The sequence below is a fragment of the Camelus dromedarius genome, chromosome 26 (genome assembly GCF_036321535.1).
Source record: "Camelus dromedarius isolate mCamDro1 chromosome 26, mCamDro1.pat, whole genome shotgun sequence".
Lineage (NCBI taxonomy): Eukaryota > Metazoa > Chordata > Mammalia > Artiodactyla > Camelidae > Camelus > Camelus dromedarius.
The window spans coordinates 3,212,545-3,225,694 of record NC_087461.1 but is presented as its reverse complement, the minus strand read 5'-3'; the positions used below and the strand labels follow the sequence as shown (position 1 = coordinate 3,225,694).

General features: G+C 53.7%; 2 protein-coding genes across 7 annotated transcripts in view; one reads left to right on the top strand and one right to left on the bottom strand.

Annotated features, from left to right (window-relative positions):
* The window catches only part of FBH1 (F-box DNA helicase 1), a 39,186-nt gene extending 37,269 nt beyond the window's left edge, over positions 1 to 1,917 (bottom strand). For 3 of the 4 annotated variants that reach the window (XR_004134270.2, XM_031444772.2, XM_031444773.2), the window contains exon 1: positions 1,777 to 1,917. Coding sequence is in view for 2 of the 4 variants with exons in the window: in XM_031444772.2 (XP_031300632.2) it covers position 1,777 (1 nt within the window). In the remaining 2 variants the exon portion in view is untranslated. The remainder of the gene's footprint in view (positions 1 to 1,776) is intronic. The other variant, XM_031444775.2, reaches the window with a different exon arrangement.
* A 299-nt stretch (positions 1,918 to 2,216) lies between these two features.
* On the top strand, positions 2,217 to 12,843 carry ANKRD16 (ankyrin repeat domain 16). Of its 3 annotated transcripts, XM_064479299.1 has the most exons (8): positions 2,218 to 2,895; positions 5,001 to 5,221; positions 6,625 to 6,667; positions 9,047 to 9,155; positions 9,623 to 9,784; positions 10,926 to 11,022; positions 12,046 to 12,224; positions 12,410 to 12,843. In XM_064479299.1, the coding sequence occupies exons 1-7, from the start codon at positions 2,576 to 2,578 to the stop codon at positions 12,213 to 12,215; spliced, it is 1,122 nt and encodes a 373-aa protein (XP_064335369.1). In that variant the 5' UTR covers positions 2,218 to 2,575; the 3' UTR covers positions 12,216 to 12,224; positions 12,410 to 12,843. The 3 variants fall into 3 exon arrangements, with proteins under 3 accessions (XP_064335368.1, XP_064335369.1, XP_031300640.2); XM_064479298.1 differs by having other exon boundaries at positions 2,217 to 2,895; positions 12,046 to 12,843; XM_031444780.2 differs by having other exon boundaries at positions 2,219 to 2,895; positions 10,944 to 11,022; positions 12,046 to 12,843.
* Positions 12,844 to 13,150: the final 307 nt, after the last annotated feature.

Here is a 13,150-nt window from a genome sequence, read left to right as displayed (position 1 = left end):
CATCTTCAAATAAACGCAGCCTAGGAAGGACACAGAGGGAGGACAAGCAGAGAAAGATGATGTCAACAAATGTGAAATTAGACTTCTCAGTCCAATACCAATAGTTTGGTGTTCACACACCCACAGGTCACAAAACATGTCAAACCATCAGGACACTGAAGACCGTCGCTGAACACTATGGAACCCCGAAATACAGTGAGAGAGAAAGGAAAGAGGACAGTCAAGTAGCACATCAAAACGCCAAAGACGCCACATGAGAAAAGAGACACTAAAGGGCACACTGCAAATTCCAAACGCCTGCACAGGAGGGGTGAGCAGACCAACCAGGAAACCAGTTAAGACCCCAGGAGAGCTCCACCCACTACCTTACTGGCAAGACCTGTCCCCTCGACACCAAACTTCCGCCCTAGAGAATCACAGGGGCTGTGGACAGAGCCACATAAGTTACCACCTAGTTGTCTAAAGGGGGATACAGACCAAATTAAGTTGCTGAAAATGACAGGAGGAATAGAACTACATTCGGGACACCACTTAAATAATCAATCCCCTGGATTTAAAATACTCTGTACTACTGTGCAACCACATGTCCCAGTTTTGTTTTTAAAAACAAGGAAACTGAAGGCATAAGAAAAGGTGGGGTCACTGACAATTAGGATGCGGTGGGGGCGGATTAGCAGCAAAAGGTGTGAAACTACCAGATACCTCACTTTCCATTTGCCACCAAACACCAACAGCTGCAGTGAGACCACTGCCTGGCACCTTCTAACACTTTATGCACTTCAGAGCACTTACGTAGTTCTTTTTTTCTGAAGTGGCAAGATACAATGCAACAGTAACTTTGGTAAAGCTGATGGGGACCTGGTTTTGTCTCCAGTGACTATCTGTATTACCCAGTACACCAAATTCAACCTGCTCATTAGGAAAGTGGGCTTGTTTTCGGGTGCCCACACCAGAGGTCTTTTTTCATTGCATCTCCCTTGATTTACCTGAGCAGAGTGCCAGGCATTCGCAAATCCTCACTGGGTGCTACCACTCTTCATTCCAGAGTGGTATTCATGATTACCTACACTTCCACGGGAAAATCTCTAACTTGTTTAGGCCTCAACTTCCCCACCTATCACGATGCCTGACACGGCTGTTCGAAGATCAGATAATTAATGTAAAGTGCTTTTCACACCAGAGTGCAATACAAGACGTTAAGCATAATCGTTTCCAGGCCTTGCAAATCGTGGCTACTCCCATTTTATTTCTAAAGGGACACCAAGAGCCGTGGAACTGAAAACACCAGGGGGCTGAATAACTAGCACCTGTAAGAACTCCACACCCACCCTCAGCTCCCCCATCACCCCACCTGCCTGCTCAGATGTCAGTGCCCTCCACCGGCTCAGGGCCCCTCCACGTCACCTTCATTTTCTCAATATTCAGGGAAGGGGGAGGGCGACTGCAAATGAAAGCAGCAAAAAGGATACAACTAAATGACTCGCCCAAGGTCAAAACACCAGAGCAGAAGGAAAGGAAATGCTGGCCGGCCAGTAGCGGAGGCCACGTCCCCCGCGACCCCCACACCACCGGGCACCGGCGCGCGGCCCGGGGCGCCCCTGGGCCTCACGCGTGCCGCCCCGCCGCGCCCCTGCACCGCGCCCGCCGACCGGCCGACCCGGCCCGGGCCCCACGCCCCTCGCGGACGCTCCGCCGGACCCCGCTAAGGACCCCAAGAGGAAGCGTCCACAGGCAGGGCCCGCCCGCGGCCCCCGCCACGTCGCCGGGCTCACGCACTATGGCGCTCCGCACAGGGGGTCCTGCCGCCACCGCCGCCGCCACCGCAGGGCCCCGGCCGCCCGGCCTCTCAGTCCCGGCGTCCCCCGGGCAGCGCGAGCCCGAGCAGGCCTCGGACTTCCTCCGCCAGCTCCGCCCCCGCCGCAGCCGCGGGAAGAGCCCGCCGCCGGCGCTGATGGACTGAGCCTGCGGCCAATCAGAACATGTGTTCGGAGGGGCGCGCTGATGGACTGCTCCGCTGAACAATCGGAATGCGAACCCGATGGAGGGGCGGCCACCGACAGCGGGCCCCGCCCCGTCCGTGCTTCCGCTAAGGCTGAGGAGGCGAGTGGAAACTTTCCCAGAGTTCCTGCGAGCTCGGGGACCCGCGGTGGGGCAGAGGCGGGCGGGGCGGGACCGAGGGCGGGACCGAGGGCGGGGCCGGTTGTGGTCGGCGGGGCCGTGGGTGGGGCCGGTTGCGGAAGGCGCGCCTGTGGGCGATGCGGCTGCGCCTGGTGACCTGGGCCGGCGGCGGTGTCCGCGCGGGACCCCGGCTGCTGTCCAGTCAGCGCGGATCAGGCCCTCAGCGGTGCGGGTGCCTCGCCGGCCTCCCGGTCACCCGGCGGTGGGGTGAGCTCGGGCCCGGGGCAGGCGCCCCCACTACCTAATGTTTCTCCCCAAAGTGAAACCAGTGCGCGCGACAGCCTCCGAGCGTCCGTTCGCGGCGAACCGCGGGCCGCGTGGTCCGGAGAGGCCTCGGCGCCGGGCGTAGGGCGGGCCGGGAGGGTCCCGGGGCGGCCCCGCGGAGGAGCCGGTGCCCATGGCCGCTCCCGCGGACCCGCGGCGGCTGTGCCGGCTGGTGCAGGAAGGCCAGCTGTGCGCCCTGCGGGAGGAGCTGCGGGCGGCGGGGCGCGCCGGCTGCCCGGGGCCGGCCGGAGACACGCTCCTGCACTACGCCGCCCGCCACGGCCGTCGGGACGTCCTGGCCTATCTGGTCGAGGCCTGGGACATGGACATCGAGGTCGCCAACCGGGACTACAAGCGGCCTCTGCACGAGGCTGCCTCCATGGGCCACCGGGACTGCGTGCGGTACCTGCTGGGCCGAGGAGCCGCGGTGGACTGCCTGAAGAAGGCCGACTGGTAGGTGGCGGGACTTGCGGAGCGACGCCCGCCCCACTGTCCACCCTTCCCCGCAGAATCAAAAGTTCCCACGCCCTTGTCTGCCCAGAGCTCCTCCACCTTTCGCAGTGGAGCAGACGACCCCAGCCAACATTGTTGCTACCCTTGCGGGCTTAACTGTTCAATCTTCTGTTCTAGACTGCTTCCCATTATAACGCAGAGAAGGGTATAGAACGAGGAAACTGACATCGCCGCAGTCGACATACTTGCTCAGTTTTCACCGGGTATGCATACACTTGAGTGTGTGTTCTTGGTGATTTTATCACACTGTAGCCTTGCATGGCCACCTCCAGTCACCATGCTCACCTGTCACCCTCACACAAAGCAATTGAATTTTGTTCAATCCACGTGGTTTTCAGTACTCGGTACCTCTGTCCTCCTTCTTAGAGGTTATGAACATCTGAAGATTCCTAACAATGAAGTTCCTGCCCGCAAGGGATTCCCGATCTGATATAAATAAAGAACACATCAGACAGCCATATAGCTAGATAAAGTGCGTCTTGCCTGCTGGCCTGGGAGAGGAGGCCTGGTTATGTTTTGAGGTTTGCGCTTTGGCTGTGATTAAGCACAAGGCTGATTTTCTTGTGCTCCTAGTGAATTGGTCTAAGGACAGTGGGGGCGTATTACCTCTCAGACTTCTCGAAACAGCTCTCTGGGTGAGGAAACCGCCATACCCCCGCCCCCCCCAACAGCCATTAAAAGGGCAGGTCTCATTTGATCTTGTATTTAGGAAGTGCTGTTACAGTAAAACGTATTTGCCCGTTCTCGCCTTGCTGGGCTTTCTGAAACCCTTCTTCCCTGCTCCTCCAGCCTTCCTTCCCTGTTCAGGATTCATTCTCTCTGTGAAGTCCTTCTTGAACATTCCAGCCTTCATTTATCTGGGTTTCTCCCTCTGGATCTCTCATTCACTTTCATTATGATGTTATCAAAAATTTTAAAAAAGTGTTGGTGATTAAGAAATATCAAAGCAGTCTGAGAGGACTGACCCTGGATGAGACCTTAGGGATCACCTTGTTACAGTAAGCTCCCGCCACAGCCCAGAGCCCGGGAATAGGAGATAAAATTAACAAGGCCTGCCTCGGCTTTCCAGGAGTCGTGTCATATTAGAAGGCAGAAGTGTTGTGTGTGGTTAAGGGGTCGATGACCAATGGTCCCCAGTGAAAGAAATCACAGGAGACTTGAGTCACAGCACATGGCAGGTTTTTATTAGTTGAAGCGACAGCACAGAGGGACAGGACCCCAGTGGACAGCAGCCGAGCTGAGTCTGCAGGTGTCTGCAAGGGCTTTTTCATGCACCCCACCCCATGGAATTTTTCCAGCTCGCGAGCGCATGCTCACTTGTATCTAGAAAGCCCTTGTTTGTATGTGGGAAGGAAAAAAGAAGAGGGGTGTAAACTGGGGCCCCAGAACATCTATTTTATTGGTCTTCTTCAAGGTCTTTTCAGGTTCTTTATTTTGAATTCCTCGTTCCCCTGCCTGCTTTTTCCTGACTGTTCGGTTCCTATCAAGAAGCCCAAAATCATGGCCGTGGGAGGAGAGTTGGTAGCAACGTAGTTCACTCCCCCGTAGCTGGGGACACACGTCAGTTCAGAAACTTAGCGTAATCACGCTGTTTTCTTTTGCTTCACCAGTGTAGGCTCCCTGTGGTAAGGCACTATGTCAGATGCTCTTGTTTGACTCCTTTTCAGCACAGTTTAATTAGTAAATGGTTACTGGTCAATGTGAACGGCATTAAGTCCAGTGGAATACCCCTTATGCAGATATTCAGGACAAATTACAGTTTGGTCTCGTCTGTCCCATTTCAGTGCTATACCGAAAACCGGCTCAGAAGCAGCTTTGCCGCCTCGGGATTCTTCTCCCATAGCCGCCCCTACGTCACAGTCGCTTTCCCCTTGTTACTCCCCCCCCATCCCAGCCAAACCAGTTTTTCTGCACCCCCTTCCCATCCCTGCGTCCTTTAGGTCTTCAGTCTCTGCCTAGTATGTGCATTTTCCTGAGGACCTGGTCGCGTGCTTCTGACATCTCAGCTGCCCTTCCATCTGACTGCTTGTCCTGGTTGGCCCTAGGACCCCTCTGATGATGGCTTGCACGAGGAGGAACCTCGAGGTGGTCCAGGACCTCGTGGAGCATGGTGCCAATCCGCTTCTGAAGAACAAAGACGGCTGGAACAGTTTCCACATTGCTAGCCGGGAGGGTGACCCTCTGATCCTCCAGTACCTGCTCGATGTTTGCCCAGCTGCCTGGAAGACGGAGAGCAAGACCGGGCGGACCCCGCTGCACACGGCAGGTGTGGGCTAGGGCTGCGCAGGGGGCGGTCGGGGGCCCGCCCGCAGGGGCTCGCAGGCATTGGGGAATTGGGGGCAAGGGGTACGAGCAGCTTTGGGGTCTTTCGGCAAACACTTAGTTTCTATAGCTAACGTCACTGGGCCCTTAACACACTCTCCTTTCTTGCTTTAGGTGACTGTCCATGTGTATCTGTCCTCTCCTCCCCAGTTAGTTAGATGGCAGGCTGGTTCCGTGCCTTACTAAGTCTTTGACCTTGGGCGAGGAACTTAGTCTCTTGAGCAGGTTCCCACGACCCCAGAATAACAATGGTAGTGATGGTGCCCTAATCACAAGGTTGTTGAAGGGTTCAAGGAGCACGTGAGCTCCTCAGCACAGAGCTCGACATGCAGTGACCCAGGCCTGCTGTTTTCATGACCATTTCACATTGTCACCATTAAAGGCAGGAGGCAGGGAGACTATTTCCTTGTATCCTCAGTGCTGGTCGCTTAGATAAATACAGGTCTTATAATTAAATATGCCTGGCCCTTCATGTAGGTCAGTGGCTGTGACCTACCTATTGATAAGGTAAATCTGGGCTGCAGTTTTCATTGTTTGGAGTAATTATCCTTAACCTTGAATTTCTATTTGTGGCTTATCTTCAATTAGTGAAAAGCAGAAGTGTGGTCGTGAAAGAGAAGTGGGCGTTAAACAGCCCAGGAGTCCAGAGTGAGACATTTAGAACATCCTCTTGAGCCTCCTGGGGAGTTCGCTGAATTGCAGTTCAGGGCTCTTGGTTTCTCTGAAATCAGTACCTGCGACATGACGTGGCTCGGGAGGTACGCGCACAGTTATTCTGGCCACAGCAGGCCGTCAGGGACTGGAGGATCCTTCTTAAAACTTTGCACAATCGTGGAAAAACTTTTCTCTGCCCACCAGTTGTTTGACAAGCTCCCCGACTCGTCTGGAGAAACCGCCCGCACCCAGTCACTCACACGAAGTAGTGGAGAACAGAGAGTCCAAATCTTTAGGACAGAGGACTGTTATTTTTAGCAGAAGGAGTGAATTCCTGGTTACTTTGTCGTAGATTACTGTTAACATGTTTCACACGTCCTGGGCAACAACTGACAGGCCCTTGGGATTTGTAGCACCCGAGTGAGGAGGCAGGCTTAGGATGGAAAGTTTGCTGTGAGAGTCTCATAAAGAGAGGATAATCGAGTGTTGGCTACGTCCCTGTGAAGTGAAAACATCTCTCTTTACCACTTACCAGTGACATTTTTACTTTTCTGAGGCAGTAGCCACGTACCTAATTTAACACTCCTTCCCGTAAAGCGCAGGTAGAAATGTGGGGCAGACAGCAGTGCCCGGAGGAAAGCAGCGTTTTATTTTTGCATGAAAAAGCTCTAATTCTTGACTCTCTTCCCCCAGCAATGCATGGCTGTTTAGAGGCAGTAAAGGTGCTTCTTGAGAGGTAAGAACAAAACAGCAAATGGAGGAAAATGTTCACTGATTATGTCAGAGTTGATATCGATGCTCCGTAAAGAGCTCAGATTGTTCAGAAGGAACCTAAGTTGCCACCAGGGAAATGAACAAAGAACACAGCAGATAAAGAAGGGAAAACAAAAATAAGTAACAAACATGGGGAAAAATCATTCTTTTACATATTCATTCAACAAATATTCATATATTCATTCAGCACTCACTGTACCTGGCAGAGGGGCTACTACAGAAATCAGGTAACGTGGTTTCCCCATCACGGAACTCAGGTGGGCAGGGAAGACAGACTCTGCCCAAGGCGTGTGAGTCAGAGACGCGTCACAAGGGATTTCGGGGTCCCTCCAGCAGCATAGGACTTGGCATGGGAGTGAGGAGTCTCAGCCCCAGGGACACTTTAGCTACTACCTGAAGGAGGCTGGAGGTGAGAGGTGGTGGGGAGGCATTCCAGGCAGAGGTAACAGTCCCCGTGAGTGCTCAGAGCCAGGGAAGACACAGTGCAGTGAAGAAACCGAGAGAAGATCTGTGTGCGCTATGTCCTAAAGGGTGGCGGGGAGGCCAGAGAGAAAGGCCTGATTCAGACCAGGTGGGACACTGGACACCACTTGAAGGAGTTCAGATTCTGGTTCTAAGCATCTAAGACACCACTGAATAAGAGGTTTGCATTTTTCAAAGTCCCTCTGGTTGCAAAGCAGAGAACGGACTGGAGGGGGGCTGTTGCACTTAAATAGGACACTCATGGGGGCTGGACCAAGATGCTGACTGTCCGAGTGAAGAGAAGGATCTGGAGGTACTTAAGGAGAATCACCAGATCTCGGTGAGTAACTCAACGAAGGAAGCTGGGGAGAAGGAGAGGTCGAGGAGGACGTCCCGGTTTCTCTCATGATGCTGCTGCTGCCGCCAGATGAGATAAACAACGCCAGAGGAGGTGCGGGTTTGGGGGAGAAGATGGCGATCCCGCTTCGGGACACGTTGAGTTGCCTGTAGCTGTGAGACAAGCAAGCGGAGATGCCCAGCAGGCAGTTAGACACAGATCTGAAGCCCAAAGTGGGCCCCGTCAAAGTAGAAATGATCAGATCCGTAGGAGTGGAAGAGGTCGCCTGGGGAGACGCCGAGAGCAAGGAGAGAAGGCCTGATGGAGCGCCCTGAAAGCATCGCTCGTGCAGGACCCGCCTCCTGCACGTTGGACATGCTGGTTGTCTGCAGATTCATAAACTCCTTCGTTCACTCAGCAAACATGTTTCAGGCGCCTCCTGTGTGTCAGGTGCTGAGCAATTAGCAGTAAACACAGTCCTTTCCCCGACGGCCCATAGGCTGGTGTGGAAGCCGGGTAGAGACAATCGCAGAAAGAACATAAAGTTACAAATTGTGATCATACTGCAAAAGTCAAGTACTCAGCACTGTGCGCCCTGCAGATCTGGGCCTCTGTGAGGTCACGTTGAAGCTGCAGTTTGAAGGATGAGCTGGAGTTCCAAATGCACGATGGAGACGCAACGTTCCAACAGAGGGAACCAGCAGGTGCATAGGCAGCAGGGAGCTGGGCGGCCGGAAGAGCAGAAGTGGGCACAGGCATGACTGTGAGGAACGGAAGAGGGGAGGGCACGCAGGAGGTAGGACCCTGAGGAAGGGAGGGCGGGGAGGATGTAGGACCAGGAAGGGAGGAACGGGAGAAGGGAAGACAGGCGGGACTGGAAGCAGGTAGGACCATGAAGAGGGGAGGAACGGAAGAGGGCAGGGCAGGTGGACCGTGGGACCGAGAAGAGAGGAGGGGCCGGGGGAGCCCAGAGGAGAAAGTAGGTACCACGTCATCCTGACCATGGGAGGTCATGTTGAGTTTTCGGGTTTTGTCCTGTATGGTTGGGAGGTGGTAAAGATGTTAAAACAGGAGTGGCCGCGGCCAGATTACCTGGTGGAAAGGTTGCTCTGGTGGCGGTGAGAGTGGAGTGGCCGGGCAGGAACCAGAGTGAGAAACATGGTTACAAGGTGGTTGCCTGTTGGGTTGGTCTTAAGGGGTGAAGGTGATCTCGGAGAGAAGGATACAGAGTTTTGTTTTGGTTTTGATATATTTTGGATGTAGAATTGAGAGATTTGGGTAATAGGTTGGCTGTGAGGGATAAGGGCTAACTTCTGCATGAGAAGCTGGAGAGAGAAGGGCCCTTTATAACTGGGATGTTGGAGGTGGGCAGACTTGCTGGGGAAAACCAGCAGACCCTTGGAGAGCTCGGTTCAGACACTGGGGTTGCAGAGGCGCAGTCAGCTGTAAGGCTGGACGTCTGCCACAGGGGGTCAGAGTCAGCTGTCCTTTGGGTTTGAAGCAGTGACTTCTCTCAGCTGTGACTTTGGGTTTGGGCTCCAGGTGCCAGTATGAACCCGACGGCAGAGACAAGTGTGGCCTCACGCCCTTTATGGACGCGATTCAGTGTGGTCACATCAACGTGGCCAGGCTGCTGCTCCAAAAACACAAGGTAGAGAAATGGTTTGGTTTTATTCCTTTGGAGGTTCCTACAAGTTTTAGGCCACAGGATAAACAGAAAGCAGAGTTACTCAGATCATGGATTCTAACCTGGACTCTGCCGTGTTCCCCTGGGGAACCCTCTTTACCTCTTTAAATGCCAGTGTTTCCATTTGTACAACAGAAGTTTAACTTCTTCAGAGGGTTACTCTAAGGATTAAGTAACAACGTGCACAAGGCAGTTAGCAGAATACGTATTCAGTCATCAGTAGATGTGCTGTATTTTGTCACATTGGCCTGCAGCACTGCATCTTAACCATGTTTTTGGTCAGAGCGTCCTATGAGAATCTGACAACAGCTACATGTCATCTGCCCAAAAAAATGTCTGCAGACAACAGAGTTTTGCCAAAATGTCAGAAGGTCTGTGGCCCCAGGTGTCTCTGACCCTTCCTTCTGTTTGGATCTCTCCCAATCTACTAGGCCTGCGTTTCTGCCGAGGATTCCCTGGGGGCTCAGGCTGTCCACCGGGCCGCTGTCACGGGGCAGAATGATGCCATCCGATTCCTGGTCTCTGAGCTCGGCGTTGATGTGGACGTGAGAGCAGCCTCCACCCACCTCACAGCGCTTCACCTCGCAGCCAAGGTTTGTTCCTTCTTGGAGTGCTGCTCCTGACCCCGGGGGCCGGCCCGGCCCCAGTGGCTCGGGGTGGGGGGGATAACCCTGGCGGCAGGGCGGTTGGCTCCACCCCTGTGGAAGGAGATTGCCCTGACGTGCTCTTGACGTGATCATGCTTCTGAAGCCCTGTGTCCCTTTAAATAGAAACCTGCCTCTGTTTGTTTCTGGGTAAAACTGAGAAAAGCCCTTTACTCCGTGTAACGCCCGTGCTCTCTGTTGCCTCTCACCCTTTTTGGTTTTCAGAAATAATGTCATTTGAAGCCATAAAAAATCCACTGTACAAAATTCCTAGCTCTCTGCTCTTTTACTGGATTTCAGAGGTTCGGTTTTCTCTAAGGCAAGGGGGTTGCAGGCACTGGGCTCTCCGGCGTACAAAATATTGAAGATGCGCAAACAGTTTTTGCTGAGAAAGTGTCTCCTTACACCCTCCTGTTTCAAATGCTGGGGGCCTTCTGCACTTCGTCCTTAATGCTGTTGGCCACCCACCTTTGCTGGTGCTTCGAGCAACAGGAATAAATGTTTTTCTGGTGAACCACACCCTGCCTGTGTTCCCCTGTGAGAACGTGACTAGGGAGTCACGGGTGGGCGAAGAGTGTGGTCTGGGGCCAAAGCTAAAAGCGAGTGGGTCCCCCGTGGCAGGTGGAACCTGCGACCCTGGGTTCAGTCTCACTGACTGGCTAACTGGCTGGGCAAGTGTGTCAGTGGCTTCACAGACGACAGTGCCGGGGGTGCTGAGAACCCCACCCGGGGAGGCTACGGTCTTCTCTAGTTTCTCTCTCCCCTGAAGATTTAGCAAAGAATGTGTATGCTTGGGAGATCTTGGAACTGTGTGTTCTGCATAAATCATAGGATTTACACTCCTTACATGAATATGGAAACCCAACCATCTCAGCCAATAATTTGGCCAAAAAGCTGATCATCTACACTCTAATAACTGAACGTCCCCTAGATCTGTGTGTAGTGATTTATCCTGGATTTCAGGAGTAATAGGACAAGCCTTCCTTTGGACGTGAGAATTCAGTCTCAGCAGTTGCGGGTTTCAGAAGAACCTAACACGCGTTAGAGTTTGTGTTTAAGCCCTGCTGTTGTCCTCATACACCGGTGACAGGTTTGTCTCAACACTCAGGAGGGACATGTAAGCACAGTCCAGACGCTCTTGTCCTTGGGCGCCGACATCAGCTCTAAGGATGAAAGAGATCGATCAGGTACGGCCTCGTTTTACGTGCACTTTGAAAATTGTTAGCAAACTGAGTGTAAACAGTGACGCTGGTCTGAACGTTGTTCCTCTGCTAGCTCAGCGGCCTGTCCCCAGAGCACCTCCCCCTCCGCCTGCAGGGCTGCAGGGCTGAGGCTGTCACCCGGGTCCTCCTCCTCCGCTTACAGGGCTGCTGCTGTCTCCGTGGCAACGGTGCTGCCTGTCTCCTTCCTGCCCCGGTTGCTGCTGTTGTTGTTTTTATTATTTTGAGCCACACGACGTATGTGAGATCAGAGCACCTTTGGTCTCAGTCCCTGATGGCTGCAGCTCTCCAGGTGCCACGCAGATTCTTCACCGGCCATCTCTCTCTGCAATGTATTTTAAAACCTCATCCACTATAACTTTTTAGACTGAGGGCTCAGAAAGCTGGTTTCAGATCTGTAGGCTTGGACTCCAGAGTAAGCCCTGGTGTTTGCGTGCCATCGTGCTGGGCTCACGGGGAACCAGGTGCTCACTGCAGAGCAGCAGAGGGAAGTCACAAAATCCCACGCACGGACATGCTCCTAGAGTCAGGGGGGCCGGACTCGGGGTCGCTGGGCTCAGTGTGCAGCAGAAACCCGCAGCAGCAGTTTCCAACCAGGGAGGGAAGATTTGTCAGCGGTTTGTTGTTGTTGTTGCATCATTCTCACTCATGGAGCTATTTTTACACACAGAGAGCATTCACAAAGCTTTGAAGACGCCTCCCGCACCGCTTACACGCAAGCTCTCCTGCTTCTCGTTTGCTTGCTGTGCTGCTTTAGACACGTCTCCTAAACCCTCTCCAGGTGGTTTTGTTCCTTTGGAAACCGTTTCCGACCAAGTCAGGTTAAAAGGAAAAAAGCTTTGATCCCGTACAGGCAAAGTGAGAGGGATGAACACGGAAATATAAAATCTGGGTTAATTGAAAAAGTCTGTGTGTGTATCGGGGGCAGCCTGTTCCTGCGTCCGTGTGGCCGTGGGCAGCGCCCCGAGCTGTGTGACCCTGTCCCCCCAGCCCTGCACCTGGCCTGCGCCGGGCAGCACGCGGCTTGCGTCGAGTTCCTCCTGCGCTCTGGGCTCGGGGACTCTCCGGACAAGGCGGGCACCCTGGCCGAGCAGCTCGCACGGAGTGCGGACGTCCTGCAGTGCTTCGACCACAGCCGGGCAACAGGAGGGCGTTCCTAGAGGAAGACGGTAAGCCCATGGCCCCTCCTGGCCTGCTGCTTCGGGCCGGGGAAATGGGTCCGCACCCTGCGTTCCCACCTCCGCTCTCCCCACCGCAGCTGAGCGTTCCCAGGAGAGGGGGCTTCCTGGCCAGGCGACTGCATGTGGCGCCATCTCAAGCTCCCCCGAGTTTCTCTCGCGCTTTCTGCCTTCAGGCCGAGTCGGGTGGCGTTGATGAGTCAGTGTCTGGGGTCCTTGGAGAAGCACGTCACGCGCGCAAACACGGCAGCAAACATGCAGTCGTACACGGGTGTGAGACGTTCATCACTGGCACTACGGTGAGGTAGTGATGGCGACGTGGAGAATGTCGCAAGCTGCTGTTGCCTGGAGTCTGAAACGTAAACAGCCTGTTGACTTGCTTCTTTCAGAGGCTTTTCATTGGCCCTGACGATGGTTTACCTTTTGATTTTGAAGCCAGGAAGGAAATGCTTATGTTCTGTTTAGACAGACGTTTACAAGGAATAACGAAAACATTTCTTTATTCTAAGCACTGCTAGTTAAGCCGAAATGTTTTAAACTTAAGGTTATTATTTTTTTGATAGACAAGTCTGTATTGGCTCCCTTTGGATAATAAATGCATCTAAAAACATCTAAGATATTTTCAGAACTTTTCCATGACCTCATTTGAAGAACGAAGAGGGTTTGTTCTTGAACCCACAGGTCACCGGGGACCAAGTTGCCAAATCAAGTAATGTGCTTGTCGCCCTCACAGTTCGATTACTCACCCCCACCTTCTGGAATCTCGTTTCCCGTCACTTCTGACAACACACTTCTGGGTTTTCCTTTCTGACCTTCCGTTTCCATGTCCGTCCTGAGCGCCTTGGCAGGACTGGTCCCGTCGGCGCTTCTGTCCCCGCTGACTGCTGTCCCCTGTGCTGGTGTCCCACAGCCGTGTC

What these genes read in the sequence shown, in the direction of transcription:
- ANKRD16 (XM_064479298.1), top strand. Translation starts at nt 2,576, where the DNA reads ATGGCCGCTCCCGCGGACCCGCGGCGGCTGTGCCGGCTGGTGCAGGAA. An exon ending in GTAAAGGTGCTTCTTGAGAG is followed by an intron (nt 6,668 to 9,046) that starts GTAAGAACAAAA and finishes TTTGGGCTCCAG; the next exon opens with GTGCCAGTATGAACCCGACG. An exon ending in TGCTGCTCCAAAAACACAAG is followed by an intron (nt 9,156 to 9,622) that starts GTAGAGAAATGG and finishes CCAATCTACTAG; the next exon opens with GCCTGCGTTTCTGCCGAGGA.